General features: G+C 41.3%; 1 protein-coding gene across 1 annotated transcript; it reads right to left on the bottom strand.

The window, feature by feature from the left end:
- Positions 1-7,141: 7,141 nt before the first annotated feature.
- Positions 7,142-16,121, bottom strand: fgb (fibrinogen beta chain). The gene is made up of 8 exons (XM_059645530.1): positions 15,926-16,121; positions 14,814-15,020; positions 12,497-12,680; positions 12,132-12,359; positions 11,921-12,034; positions 11,690-11,812; positions 9,174-9,459; positions 7,142-7,587 (listed from the first exon to the last, which is right to left on the bottom strand). The coding sequence occupies exons 1-8, from the start codon at positions 16,049-16,051 to the stop codon at positions 7,317-7,319; spliced, it is 1,539 nt and encodes a 512-aa protein (XP_059501513.1). The 5' UTR covers positions 16,052-16,121; the 3' UTR covers positions 7,142-7,316.

Genomic DNA, 16,121 nt, shown 5'->3' with positions numbered 1-16,121 from the left:
GATTTTTTTTGTCATCTCCAGTGCAAAGATCCAATAACAAAGCCATCAATTCCCATGGACATAAACTTGATCTTATCTCTCAATTATTTACCTTTCTCCTGTCTCCCCAAAGCCTATCAGCCATCTATTCGATACAGTGATCAACTTTGCGCTACACCCCCCCACCATTAAATAATTCCCTTTCAACTTCTAATAAGTTGCATTTAGCATGAGGTGTGCCTTCTAATCTATGGCTGTCTTCACTGGACACATTTTGGACACTCAAATAAATTACCCTGCTCATCCAATAGAGTGTGATACTTTAAACCTAACAGAGAGAATTCATGGCTTTGAACTGAGTGAGACTTAGAATTAAAAGAGAATCAATGAATAATGTAAAAGCAGAGAAAGGTAAATCATAGCAAATTCGATAGGTTCTTGTATATGTATTTGTTAAACATATGAACTTAACAACTCACAAAATTGACTTTCATTTTTAATGAAATTACCTATTCCCCATTAGATGGTATAGCAGTGGGATTCCCATGGACCCAGCTGTCACTACTGTTATCCATTACACAACTTAATGGATTGGATTTTTTTTTTCTTTTATTCATTAACAAGATGAGGACATCACCGGCTAGGCAGCATTTATTGCCCATCCCTAATTGCCCAGAGGGAAATTCAGAGTCAACATATGGAGTCACACCTTGGCCAGACCAGGTGAGGATGGCAGTTTCCTTCCCTAAAGGACATTACTGAACCAGATCGGTTTTTTCCAACATTTGACAATGGATTCACAGTCATCATTATATTCTTAATACAGGATATTTTATTGATTTCAAATTCCACCATCTGCTGTGGCGGAATTTGAACCCAGCTCCCCGGAACATTATCTGGGTCTCTGGATTAACAGTTCGGCTATAATACCACTAGGTCATCACCTCCTCCCTTTCCCAAAGGGGCTGGCCCTATGAATAAATATATGTGGCTTTTAGCAAGTGCAAGTGAGTCACATTGTAATTTTTAACTGGTTGATAATGCAATTGTTAGTGTTATTGGAATTGTTCAGTAAGTGTTGTCCAATCAAAAGATCACATCTTAGTATTGGAGATGTAGGTAGTGATGTGCACGTATATTTGCTGCCCTTGTCCTCTTAGGTCATAGCTGGTGTGAGTTTGAAAGCTGCTATTGAAGTAGCTTTGGTAGAGATACGCTGAGCATCTTGTACATGGTGCACACTGCTGCTAATATGCATTGGTGGTAAAGAAAGTAAACATTGAAGGTGGTGGATGGGGTTCCAATCAAGTGAGTTGCTTTGCCATGAATGGTGGGTCAAGATTCTTGAGTGTTATTGGGAGTACATTCATCCAGGCACATGGGCAGTATTCCATCACATTCCTGACATGTATCTTGTAGATAAATGATAGGCATTGGGGAGACAGGAGAAGAATTACCCACAGCAAAACTTGCAGTCTCTGATGTGCTCTTGTAGCCACGGCATTTATATGGTTGGTCCAGTGCACTTTCTTTTTCATGGTAACACCCAGGATGTTGACAGTGAGGGATTCTGCAATGGCAATTGAATGTCAATTGATTCTGGGCTTGCTGCTGTAGAATTGGAGAATGTCCTGCATTTTTGAAGGAGTTTGAAAAATTGCTTGTTGGTGGAGAATGGTGCCTGAATATTGTGAATACATTCTGTGTTTCTGAAAGCCCTCTGACAGCTTCAGTTAACTACACTCTCAATAGCAATCATCTTGGCTCCCCTTTGGTTCCCTCACAGCCAAAGAGGTATAGAAGACAAACTGCTCACAGAGAAAGGAGGAGAAGACCAGCTTTCTGCAAGAGATCTTACCCACTTGGGATTTTCAGAAAAAAAACTTCTACCACCCCCTCAACCAAGTACAGTCTCTGCAGTGGCTACATTTTACCAAGAGATGGTGGCTGAACATCAGGTCTTCAGGTTGGACATGCAATATCAGAGCAGTGAGTGAGTAGCCATCAAGGAAGACATCTCCCTCAATTTCTACATAAATGGGTCCTTCCATGCTGAAATTGTAAATATCTGTCTTAACAATGCCACCTTCCACAGGAGTTCCTCATAAATGTCTACCTTTTATCCTAACCAAGGATTCCCCAGCACTGCTGTTGACAGGGCCCTCATCCATGTCCAAACCATCTCCTACACTTCATCCCTTGTCCCTTTTCTTCCCTCCCATAACAGTGATAGGGTCCCTCTGGTCCCCACTTACCACCTTACTAGCTTTCTCAACCAAAAAATCTTTAGCCACCTCCAACAGGATGCCACAACCAGACCTATATTCTCCTCTCTCCTTTGTCAACCTCCTGCAGGGACCATTCCCTCTGGAACATGCTGGTCCATTCCTCCTTCATCCATAACACCTGCTCCCACCACACCCCCATAGTACTTTTCTATGCAATTGCAGAAGGTGTAACACCAACCCGTTTGCTTCGACCCTGCTCACTAACCCACGCCCCAGATATACCTTCCAGGTGAAGCAGTGATTCGTCTGCACTTCCCTCAGTCTAGTCTACTGCATTCACTGCTCACAATGTGCTCTCCTCATCATTGGGGAAACGACATGCAGACTGGGCGACTGCTTTGCAGAATACCTACACTGTGTCCACAAAATGACCCAGAGTTTTCAGTTGCCTGCAACTTCAACACACCACTGTGTTCCCACAGCAGTCCTTTTGCCTCAGGCCTGCTGAAGTGTTCCAGGGAGCGTCAGTGCAAGCATGAAGAACAACATCTCATTTTCCACTTGGGGATCCTGTCGCCTCTAGGACACACTTTAAGTTCAATAATTTGACAGTATGATTCTATCCTTCTATTTTTTTTTACCCACCCGATGCACTGGTCCTGTCATGACTTGTTTTGCTTTCAGCACAGCTTACCCATTCTCTCCTACTCTCACCTCATTATTACTTATTCAACTTCTCTTCTGGCCTTGCCTGCAGTCTATAATCCCCGCCATATCTCTCTCTCTCTCCCTCTCTCCCTCTCTCAGCATCCATCTGCTCACCTGTCCCTCCACCCACACCCACACCCCTCTGACCAAACTCATCTTCAGCATAAATACCACCTCTTCCAAGCTGCTATGAGTTCTGGAATGTATGGACTTGAAATGTGAACACTGCTTTCTTCCCACAGATGGTCCCATACCTACTGAGTTTTACTAGCCATTTCTATTTTTGTCTCTGAGATCTTTCAGTTTGCCATTCATTTCCATCTATATAAGAGGACACAGAAGCACAGAATATCAGGAGAGGGGTTTCACCGCCCTTTCTCTAAATAGACACAGGAGAAGCAGGCAGCTACATAACTTTGGCTTTGCCAAAGCTTCATCATGGACCTAACAGCCTTCAAAAGAACATTGCAGGCCACATCTCACTGGGGAGGTATAATGAAATCAAGTTGGCTAAATACTCACTCAGCATGTGGTTGGTGTGTGAGCATATCCAAAACATCATATTGGCTAGATGCCCACTATCTTAGCACTATGTCATGATGTTTTCTTCCCTTGTCATCCCTTTGCTGCAACAATCTCTCTGTCATCATTTTGAAGCAAGACAGGCACCCAAAGGCCATCATGATGACTCCCCTTCACAGTCTTGCCACACGTGACCAATACTCATACCATGAAAGTGAGGAAAGTTGTTGAAGTCATCACTGGTGGGCTCATGCTACACGCCCACTTGCTGGACAGTTAACATCAACAAATATCACTGGCTGATGAACCTGTCAATCAGAATAGACAAACAGGAGACTGGAAGAACACTGCAGGCCAGGCAGCATCTGGGGGAAAGCAACAGTCAATGGTTCAGGGTATTACCCATCTTCAGGGCTGTGGGGGCAGGGGAAGCTGCACATAAATGGTGGTGATAGGTGGACACTGGTGGTAGGTATGACCTGTTCGGTCCATGGGAGGGATGAATCTGGTAGGTGGCTGGAAAGGGGGAGGTGGGGCTGGAAGGGGAGGTGGGGGATGGGTGGCAAGGTTATTTGAAATTGGAGAACTCAGTGTTGGATCTTCCAGGCTGTAGGGTGGCCAGGCGCAAGATAAGGTGTTGTTCTTCAAATTTGAGTTCTGAGTCGCTATGACACTGGAGGAGACCGAGGATGGATATGTCGGATGGAGAGTGGAATGGGGAATTGAAATGGGCAGTGAGCAGGAAGTTAGGTTGGCCATTACAGGCCAGGCAGAGATGTTTGGTGAAGCATCTACGTTTGGTCTCACTGATATAGTGAAGGCCATATTGGGACAACCGGATGCAATAGACTAGGTTGGAGGGGATGCAGGTGACGCTCTATCTCACTGGAAAGACTGTTTTGGGCCCTGAATGGAGATGAAGGAGATGGTGTGTGGGCAGGTGTTGCAGCTTTTATGGTTACAGGGGAAGTTACTGGGAGGGTTGGCATAGTTGGCGGGGAGTGTGGCGTGAATTAAGGAGTGCCAAAGGGAATGTTCCTTGCAGAAGGCAGAGATGGGTGGGGAGTGGAAGATGTTCCAGGTGGTGGGGTGTAAATGCACTTGGTGGAAGTGTTGGATGATGATTTGCAAGGACCTCCAACCTAGTCTACTCCATCCAATGCTCCCAATGTGGTCTTCTCTACATCGGTAAGATCAAATGTAGACTAGGTGACTGCTTTGCCGAGAAACTTCATGTGGCTTGTAACGGTCAACCTAACCTCCCAGTCACCACACATTTCAATTCCCTGTCCTATTCCCTCTGACATGTCCATCCTTGGCCTCCTCCAGTTGTCGCAGCGACTCGGAACACAACCTCATCTTCTGCCTAGGAGCCCAGAGGATTCAATATTGAATTCTTTAGTTTCAAATAACCTTCCCACCCATCCCCCAGCTGCCCTTTGAGCCCCACCTCCTCCCTTCCATTCCACTTCCTGACCGACCCTTCTAGCTACCAACCAGACTCATCCCTCCCATCGACCAACCAGGTCATATCTACCAGCAGAGCCCACCTATCACCACTATTCTGCCTCCATCCCATTCCCCCCACCTTTATCTGCAGCTCCCCCTTTGCCCACATTTGATCCTGAAGAAGGGTAAAACCTGAAACATTGACTGCTCCTGTCATCCAGAAGCTGCCTGACCTTCTGTATTCTCCTGTTTGCCCACCTTGGATTCCAGCATCTGTAGTTTTCTGTCTCTGTTAGTCAGGATGTTCTGTGCACCAGATTGGTTGCTTCGGGTATAGACCATCCAGATTGACAGGTTGCTCAGCCAATGAGCTGAGGCCTTCCTAATAGTATAGCAACCCGTCTCCTCGGCCATGATTTGGAACTATACCATCAACCTTTCATTGTCCTCAAAACCCTGGAAATCCCACCCAAAAGCATGTGCATGTACCTACACCAGTTGGACTGCTGGGAGAGTTGCCAAACAAAGGGACCGAGTGATGCAGGTGGACATTTCCTTGAAAGTAGAGTTGCAGGGAGACAGAGTGCTGAAGAAGGCATTTGGCGTGCTTGCCTTCATTAGTCATAACATTGAGAATAGGAGTTGGGATGTCATGTTGTGGATGTACAGGACATTGGTGAGTTCACTTTTGGAATACCGCATACATTTCTGGTCAGCCTTCCATAGGAAGGAAGTTGTTAAACTTAAGAGGATGCAGAAAAGATTTACAAGGATGTTGTGGGGTCTGGAGGGTTTCAGCTATAGGGACAGGCTAAATAAACTGGGGCCTTTCTTCCCTGGAGTATTGGAGGCTGAAGGGTGACCTTATAGAAGTTTATAAAATCATGAGGGGCAAGGATAGGATGAATAGTTAAGGTGTTTCCCCGAAGCTGGCAGAATCAAAAACAAGAGAGCATAGATTTAAGGTAGGAGGAGAAAGATTTAAAAGGGACTTGAGGGGCAGCTTTTTCATGCAGAAGGCGGTGCATGTATGATTGATCTGCCAGAGGAAGTGGTGGAGACAGGTGCAATTACAACATTTAAAAGGTGTCCGGATATGTACATGTAGAGGAAGGGTTTAGAGGAATATGAGACAAATTCTGGCAAATGAGACCAAGTCATATTGGAATGTCTGGTCAGCACACATGAGTTGGGCTCATGTTTCCATGGCTCTGTTTCCATGTTGTATGACTCTGTGACTGTAAGGTGGCTCACCATTAACTGTTGAAGGGCAATCTGAGACAGGCAAAAAATGTTGGACAAGCCAATGATCCATGCACACCATGAAATAATTTAAAAAAAGACAAAACTGGTTACTTGTCCCACAAGTGAATTGTGGCAGCTTGAAAAATGATATTATTTTAACACAAGTTTTCTAAAAGGAATTGCATAGTTTGAGATTGGACACCTGTTCCATATACTGTAAAATTTTGTAAAATTAATGCATAGTGAAATTGGGCCAATATAAAAAAGGCCTTAGATCCAAGATTGTCCATATCCTGCCTGGTGGTTCAGTTATAATGGGGGCTGTTGTAAATGGAAGATTCCATGTTCAACACTCAATCAACAATGCAAATTATTTTGACATTGGGCATATTGGTTCCATGGTTCCATGGTGATAGAATTGGAGGCGAAGTAAGAGAATAGGAGAAAGCCTTTCAGGAGATCTCCCTGACTTATTCCCTCCACAGTGAAGCTTTTGAGAATGAAATTGCAGAGGCAAGCAGTTGATCTAAATATGGGATGACCAAATAGAATAGATTTTTCCAACGATTTTCTTGTTACAGAGTGGCCCACCCATTATTTCTGGAGGCATCCCTCTGTGGTAACCCAGGAGCAATTGGTCCCATAGATTCTGTGGCTCACTGTCATTGCCACATGAGGGAAAGGTAGCTCCTTTAGTCCAAACATTCCAGCCAAAGGGCTTCCTTGGTGGTCTCTCAGAGCCTTTATAAAATTATCTTGTCAGACATGCTTCCATGAGCACCCACCTTTCCAGACAGAACTGCTAAGAGTCTAGTTCCCAGCTCTCTGATTGTATCCAGTCGGGGATGATGGGTTGACTCCTGATCTGCTGGTCCATAGTTGGAAGTGGTTAATTGTGAGGCCACATGCTGGAAACTGTCGATTCAGTCCCACAGCTAAAACAGAGAGCTCGGGCTCTCATTTAGTCCCCATATGGAAGTCCCATAGCCATAGTAAAAATCTGCCCAATGTTTGAATGGTTTGCATGTTTTAATACATTCAGGAATTCACAAACATTTTCGACTTGAATATTCATGCCTTAATCTTCTCAATAGCACATTGAGAGATTAGAAATTAAAGAAAAAATATGAAATCTCCATAAAATTTATTTTTGTTTAAAGCATTTCTGGGCTTTTGACCCTATCATTAGTGTTCAAGGGAAGTTTGAACTATTTGCTGTTGTGTACCACTTGATGAGAATTGTGGACGGACCTTCATGCTCATTTTCTTCATAGAATACCACGACCCTCTTGCGTCCATCCACACAATTCCGTCGTCTGTGCCATGTTTCGCCATTTCTTTCGTATATTGTCCGCCCCAGTAATATCTCCCATTTGGATTTGCGGAATGACAACGATTATACCACCAGCCACCACCATCTTCCCTGGCACATTGTTTGGCTGGGTTTCCAGGTTCCCTGTCAATGTTACAGCAGTGTCAGATCCCCAAGTTGTGTCAAAATACATTGAAATAGTATAAATTACCATTAGATTACAGTTAGGAAAAGGAAAGTAAAAAGGGCAGGATTATGACGGACGATGTATTAAATACGGCTTTTAAAACACATTCCATTTTAGAAGCAACTTGAAATCCAGCATTTCCAGTACACTTGCTTAGTGATTTGGCTCTTTCCGAAACAAATGTACTATCTGTTTTAGATTATACGACTAATAGTTTTATAAGATTTTATAAAGAGAGATATAGAATTATTTAAGGGAGTTCGCGTCTATTTTAAATTTCGTCGGAGATTTTAAACAGCTATATGTTACTATTACGTGGCATAATTTTAAAGCCAATATTTCTGATTTATCCAGAATTCCATGAACCTCAGTGTCTAGACTTTGAAATGAAACTGAAAAATCCAAGCTAAGTGCTTTGAAGTGTTACAACTAATAAATGGACAAACATTACATTAAGGCTAATTCTTAACAGGCTTCTTAAAATGTCAAAGAAATAACATTTTAAAGCTCTAAGGATGCATCATGCTAGAATTATATGTTTACCAAGGTTATTTTTTAAAATTGATATTAAATGTAGCTAGCGCAACTTGGATTGGACTTTTCAAGAGGGTCAATCAGTGAGTTTTCCTGGAGAACAGAATCACGTTCCAAAGCAGATTCTGTTTGTGTCATGAAGAGGAGTCAAACCAGTCTTGAAAATCGTTTCCTTTTCTCCCTCCTGAGATACTGCCTGAATTCCTCCTGCATTTTCTGTGTCTGTTTCAGATGTGTTTGGTCTGATACTCACACTACATTCTATGCTTTTACGCAACTGCTATAAACCAACATTGAAGTCGTAACAAAAAAAAGCACTGCTAAACTCGAAGACATTAAATTTGCTTTGCTAAGGAACGAAATAACATGTCCAAATAGAATTATTTTGTGCAAATTCTATCAGAGTCACTAATCCATTCATAATAAATCCAGAAAAATGAATCCTCAATTAAGGGCCAGTCAGATAGTTTCACCTAAATCAAAACAATGTGGCTACATGTACCAGTTCAAGTTTAGGACGAACAAGTGTTGTAAATACCAAATCAAGGATTTCCCAGCTCAGTCATGCCACAATTGCACTGCCCTAAACCCCATACTTTGCCAATTTGCACCCCAACTACATGTTAAGTACCAAAATATCACAAGGTGGTTTACATGGGGAATGGTGATACTGAGGAAAGAAGATGGAAGGTGTCCAAAGGTAACATTAAAGCGTGGGTATTTAGGAAGATTTTTAAGGTGGTATGATTGGTAGTGAGATAAAGAAGTATGGAAGTGGAATTTCAGGGTGTACAGATATGGGAGCTGATCACTCTTCTTCCAGTGCATAAAATTAACTGATAGAAAATTGTTGGGACACCTACATTTTGGATATTGCTGGCAAGGAAATTTCTGAATTTAAATAATAAAGACAACATCTGTTCCTTAGACTTTTAGCGTCAGGCAAAACTGTTCAAAATAACACACTAATAGCAGAAGGAATAAGTACAGGCTGTTCCCCAAGACTTACCATGCATCGTTGTCTCTATTATATGTACTGAACATCATGTTTTGATGAATTGTCATTGTCTTATTGACTCCGAAGAGCATTTTAGCCCCTTCCATAAGTGCATTGCCAGCCGTCCCTGAGTAGCCATCAATAAACAGACGATAATTGTTGATCTCATTTTGTACTCTAAATTTGGTATAATGGGCTGTTAATTGTTCGTTCTCCCAGTCTTGCATCTCAAAAAAGAGCTCTGTAGGCTTAAGTTTTGTCAGTTGGCTAATTCGATCATTTCCTAGCCAATATTCACCTGCAAGAAAGTTTAGAAATAGAACAACTTTGATCCCAAAGAGTGACAGCAAGATTAAAGTATATTAGTCTCTAACGAAAGTTTTCAATTGCTGATTTGGTCTGTGTTAAAAGATCTCAGTTGGCCTATTCTTTCAGGGTTTGTGCACTTGTTCATAATCCATTGGCCATTCCTGAGAAATGTACAAATGGGGATGTCTAATGAGAATATCCTAAATTTAGCTTCTGGACAGATCTTCCATGACTTCTAATCCAGCAGCATCCACATTTACAGCACAGTCATATGGTGCACAATAAAAATTATAATATTTCATGACAGAAAATTGAGCTAAATCCCTAAAAGATGTCAAGACTTTCTTCGAGACAGAAGGGAAGTTGGGCAGATGGTTCTAATAGATATTTACACTTTTAAAAATGAATGAGAAGTCTTGTTCTGCTGGTATCATATCTTAGCTTTAGTCAACTTTCAGCTGAAGATAGTTGAACTTGATATGTATTAAAATTAGTGCAGCTCCTCCTGGGTTCAGGATGGGAAAACAGGGCAAGCAGTTTTCCACTGGATAATGTAAATGCAAGAATATCAGATAAAAACAAGATTGATCTCAACTGTGACGTTTCCTTCAAATAAATAAATTGTCAAAACACATTATAGGAGGCAACCAACAACTTCAGGAGAGAATGCAAGAAAACTGACAACAGTTAAAACAAAGCATATGCATTGAAAAGGATTTGAACAATCTTTTATCATTTCAAATTAACTCATTATATTTCTGACATAGTTGCAAGGTCATGCACTGCTTTGAAGAAGAGGTCAACAGATACTAACGTCAAAATAAAGATACCATTTGTGCCTACTACTTCTTTATGAGTTCATTCCTAACAATATTGTGAGCTGTAATAGTTCAAGAAGAGAGCTCATCAACGCCTTCTCAAGGACAATTAGGGATCAGTAAACAGCCAAACCAATGACGGCCAGGTCCCATGTCCCATGATGGCCATGTCCCATGAATATATTTAAAAGGCAGAGTATTAGGTATCTGATGTTTTTCCAAATATAAATTTTCTGAGAAGCTATAAAAAGGAAAAAATGAAAATGATGGGAATTATGAAAGAAAATTAGGAGTCCTGAAAGTTGTGGTGTATGTCGATCAGAATTTGAAATGACAGGTAAACGTGGGTACATGGTCTACTTTCACCTGGTTATTTGTGAAACCAGGCATTAGGTGTCAACATTAATAGATTTATCATCATACAAACATAGAATCCCTCCGACATGGCAGCAGGTCATTCGGCACATCAAGTTCCAAACTGATCCATCAAAGAGCATCCCACACAACCCTGCATTTCCCATGGCAAATCCACCTACTCTGCTCATCCCTGGACACTATGGACAATTTAGCATGGCAAATTCATCTAAACTGCACATCTTTGGACTGTGAGAATAAACTAGAGAACCCGAAAGGAAACTCAGGCAGACATGGGGAGAATATGGAAACTCCACACAGTTGACCAAGGATTAAACACACTTTAAACGCCAGTTACCATAGATATATGCCTGATTTTGTACATTATTCTTTGCTTTCACTAGGTCATGGAACAGTTGTGGACAAGAGCGTAGGAAAGCAGCTAATATATTCTCAAGACTTGATAGAAACATTTTCTGTAAAGTAACTCATATCGATGAAATTAAAACAGAATTTCCCGAGCTTTTGAGTATGGTTGTCAGGACAAAAGGGCCATTTATGATCAAATTTGTGTTCAAAAGAGGAGTCAGCGGTATAGCAGCAATGTCACTGGTCTAATAATCCTGAACCCCAAGTTGATATCCTGCAAGCATAGATAGGTTTCAAATCCCACCATGGCAGTGGTAAAATTTGAACCTAATAAAAAAAGTTAGAATAAACGTTAGCCTAATGGTGAACATGTAAACCACTACTAATTGTTGTAAAAACCCATCTAGTTCACTAATATCCTTTCTGGAGGAAATTCTATCATTCTTTACCTGCTTGTGACCCTTAATTGTGTGCAGAACAATTAGGGATGGGCAGTAAATGTTGATGTAACCAGTGATGCCTACACTGCAAGAAATATTTTTTAAATGACTGGAATTGAATCTTCGTTTTTAGATGATTTCCCTTGAAAATCTTCACTAAGCTGGACATTGCACTACAGTAAGCTATGCCATGCTCACTCGAGTAGTTAATTTTTATGAACAATTTTAACCAACTCACCTGGGGTATCGCAAAAACCTTTTCCAATATCAAATGCAATATTACCGAATCCATTTTTGTAGGCATCCCAGGATCTGCCAAAGTCAACAGTACCATCCTGTCGGTTTTGAATCAGTGCCCATCCTGGAAAATATTTCCATTGTTACAAATCAAAAAGGCACAGCACGAATGACCTACAGAAGTTAAAGTAATTTTCTAGCAAATAATATTTTATGAAGCACAAAATAGTACCTCCTTCTGCCGTTGTCATGTCACAGTAAACTTTGTAGGGTGCTTTGAAGGAGTCTGGATTGATTAAGTACATTTGAGATACTCTACCACCTTTCTCATAAATGTCATTACATTCTGCAAAATAAAGATGTATGCAAAGTCATCATTTAATAGTGAAAAATTGAAGATATATAGCAATAAAAAGGAGTCGAATATTATGAGATATCTTTACCTTTGCCTGTTATCACTGGGATATTACAAGTAACAGTGCACGGCCTCTTACAGAATTCTCTTTGTGTCAATACAGCTTTTCTAAGATTTTCCAGTTTTGCTTTGAGACTCTGCACAACAGAACGCATCATGCGGATAGATGACGGAAGTGTGGTCTCTACCTTGTCTTTTATCAGTGCAAAACGATCTTCCAGCTCTGCATTGTATGAACTCACTATTTGATTATTCCCTGCAGAGACATACATGCATTACTATGAACTGTATAAACTTTCCATTGGTACTGTGACACTGCTTTATTTTCTAGATTTGTTGAACAAACCTATGTCAGCAGAATGGATTGCTCCCTAAAATAGAGGGAATCTGTACCTGTGTACTGTGTTTGTCGCCGCCGCATTTCATGATCTAGATTTTCAATGTAAACATGGATTGTGTTTGTAGACCGAGTAAGATTTGAAACTCTGAGTGTTAAGTCATCAATGGTTGATTTTGTATACTTTTCCTCCTTCAGAAGGCTAGTCCTCAGTTCACAGCCAGTTGGACACAGCACTCCCTTCAATGGAAATTGGAAAAGGCATATGAGAAAACATATCAGAAAGATCAGGAAAACTGAATTGTAATATGCAGTAAAAAGGTTTTAGCTTTTAGTTAAAATAACGTTTCAACTTGTTCTCTGACATTCAGTTTACTTAAGTGATAAAAAATAACTGAATCACAATTTTTGCATCTCTCATATAACTTTCAAATGCAAAGATTTCAATTATCCTGGTCTTAATTAGGTACAACAGGTAATTAGTAATCTGAATACTTGGGCCAAGTTAGTTGCCCCTCCACAGAAAGCAGCAAGCAAGATAGAGTTCACCCAAACTGCGCTCTGCCTGACTTGTCCCAAACTTCCCTGTACTTTAAGGTTCAGGTCATTGCCAGATGCCAAATGCTCACTAGACTCAGGCCTTTTCTTTGGCGAGGCCTTTCACTCAGAATCTGGGCTGGTCAAAACTGCAGTCCTTCTGGCTACTAGCTCCACACAGAAATCCAAAGGTTTCTAAGCACAAATCCCATTTGTCACTCCTGTGATAGGAAAAACACTTACTTTCTTGATTCCTCAACATCCTTCCTGCCTGCCCCTCTTAGATCTTTCAATCTGCAGCCTCAATAGCACAGATAGCAGACTTAGTGACCTCACTGGGGAAATGTTTCAACAGAATAATTTGTGCATTGCCAAGGTGTTGGTGAGTTGGCTCCATCATCACTTTCCTTTTTTGTTTCTTCTTTGGTAACACATCATCTGTCTGACAAGCTAGGTATCCAAACCTTCACAATCAGGAGTGCTGTGTGGAGGTTTGCCTAAGATTTGCAAGATGCAGTGCAAATTGCCATGAACAAGTTAGATTGTAGGCCTTTAGCTTCCTGTTGGAACATTTTTTTTTAGCACAGACCACTGTTCTTGCAATCTACCAGGGAAATTCTTTTATTCTACAGGTTTTGAGGCATGGACCTCATTTTTCTCTGAGGTCTGTGCAAAATTTGATACTATTTTGTGTACAAGGCATCAGTCTCCAACAGTATCCTGTGATGTACAAGATGTAAATGATGTTCCAAGGTCAGCCCAAGACTCAAAGACTTTGAGATTGCATTAGCAATGATGTAGAGCACCCTCCTGAGCTAAATGAATTGGCTTTCATCTAGCTTTTTGCAAATCTACATCTGCAGAGTTCCTGGCCACCTCAATGGCCAAGTTGAGCCCTCCACCAGCTGTCTCCACTGTGTCAGGCTGTTTGTCCAATGTCCATCCTTGGATAAACTGAACTTTCTTCCATTTGCTTTTGGAAAGACTGAAACTACATCATCACCTACAAATTCTATTGCCATGCCACTAAATGAATTCATTTCTGCAGTTATTCCCTCAGGATCTATCATATTGTTTGCAATCTCTGTTTCCTATTCAACTCTAAGATGAGCTTTCAACACCATATCCTCTCCAGGTCAGAGGCCGACTAAGCAAACATATGCTGTGCTTCAGCTCATGTGCCATTTTCGTTCCTGTCTACGCATCACACCAGTACATGATGGCTGATGCAAATTTTGACCAGGAGACCAATCATGGCTAAAGGTACACTAGCTGTCCAATTAAAGAAGACAGGCTGGTATACTCTCCAGTTACCTGGGGGCAGAGCGGGAGGGGAGCTGCTGACGTACTGCTGATGTGAGTGAGAGAAAGGGATAGTGTCACAACATGGAGCAAAGAACTCAAAATTTTGTGAAAAATTTGAAATATAAATGAAAAAAGCCACAACTCCCAGGAGATCAGTGTTGAGGGAATGCTCCATCTGCGGGGCTGTACGTGACCATTTCTTACTCACTGCCATTTGGGAAGATACGTTCAGGTTTGGTATTCTTTTCAAATCTGATGCTGAGGGGCCAACACCTTTTATTGGCTTTGCTGATTCAATGAAAATTCATTGCAGCCAGATTCTGCAAAGTGGCCCAGCTTTGAAAGGTGGGCTACTGTTCTCGATTAGATGGTAATCCTGGCAGCAGCCACTTAATTGGCCACCACGGTAAAGTTAGCCCTGCAGTCCTAACACCCACAGTCTCAAGCTTGGGACTTCCATCTCAGTGGTAGGGCTTTCTATAGGCAAGATTCAGTCCAATACATTACATCCTGGAAGTCGGTGGACCTTACCTTAGCTACAGATAAATGTTTGCATCCTCCTGCTTCTGGCTGTTCTGTCTCCACAACACTGCTGGATCGTTGGGTGCTTGGAGTGGGCTGGATCCTATATCTCATTCTTCTCCCGCCAGTACTTCCACCAGTGTAAACTGGTTGAGGTCTTCTGTAAGTGTTTACGCCATCAGTATCAGGTCTGTATCCACGTGGAGTATGTGCTATCTTTTCAGGCAATGGGATATAACATTGAGTTACACGAAAGCACCACTTTTCTGACTTCTCCTTTCTGACTCCTTACTGTTTAATTTTAATTCAGCAGAAATCTGAGAGTCAGAACTGATATATAAAATGAACACTTGCTTTGACACTTAAACAAATCACTGGCACTGAGTTACACAACCAACTCTGCCATTACCCTTATCAAGGAAAATCAGAAATCAGCCTCAGATAGTTAAATGTACACAGAGAAATCTTCTGGCTGGCATCATAATGTTGCTGTAACTTATAATATTAGCTTGCTGGATGATAAGTCTTTTACTGACATTAAAAAATTAGGTGGGAGTTAAGTTGGATGATACTAGCACATGAAGGGTTAACGTGTCCACATGTGATTCCTACTTGTTTGAAGGAATTATTCAATTTAGTTGAGTGACTGAACCCTGCATTTATGTTTGTTTATCATGGAAGAATATTACAGACATGGCAACTTTTAAATCTTCAATTTTTAAAAAATTGTGTGTTCTTTTCAGAAGTGAGAATCCCATGTGATTTGAGACTTACATCTGGAAGCGACTTCACACTCAAAATCAAATTCAGATTATTTCAGATGCCATTATGTATTCGTGAAAAGTTTTGTCTCCTTCACACAAACGTATAGCATCATGTTGTCTGAGCCACAAAACACAAGCAATTTTAAATCACACCGGTGCAGCCTATCAGTGCTCCTTTATTATATGGTTTGTGGATTTCAGCTTGATCAACAATGGAAGATAAACATGGCCCTATTTCTGAATGTTAGAACAAAATAAATGGTTGAACTTCGTAAAAGAATACAAGAGCACAAACGTGTGCATTGTGCAGAAAAGTCATTAGAGTCAATACAGCACAACATTTTTCACATTTCTTACCCCAGTATTTGGCAATGCAGCATCTGGTGTCTCAGGCTGACCTGATGGAAACTCATCATAATCATACTCGTCCATCCGTGCTTGAACTGCTGAAATGCAGAACAAAAGCACCAAAGTCAGTTTCATGGTGCTAAGGTATCGTGTTCTCTTTGCTGATTTCCCACTAATGTCTTTTCTCTCAAAGACTTGCTCAAGT

This window comes from Stegostoma tigrinum, chromosome 1 (assembly GCF_030684315.1).
Source record: "Stegostoma tigrinum isolate sSteTig4 chromosome 1, sSteTig4.hap1, whole genome shotgun sequence".
NCBI classification, from domain to species: Eukaryota; Metazoa; Chordata; class Chondrichthyes; order Orectolobiformes; family Stegostomatidae; genus Stegostoma; species Stegostoma tigrinum.
Note: the sequence above shows the minus strand (reverse complement) of the source record. Positions and strands in the feature narration are given on the sequence as shown.

Bases quoted from the DNA above. Each gene is read 5' to 3' on its own strand.
- fgb (XM_059645530.1), bottom strand. From the start codon at position 16,051: ATGAAACTGACTTTGGTGCTTTTGTTCTGCATTTCAGCAGTTCAAGCA. The intron at 15,021-15,925 runs GTAAGAAATGTG...TTGCCTGAAAAG, and splicing joins CTGCATTGCCAAATACTGGG to ATAGCACATACTCCACGTGG. The intron at 12,360-12,496 runs GTACAGATTCCC...ATGTCTCTGCAG, and splicing joins GCGACAAACACAGTACACAG to GGAATAATCAAATAGTGAGT.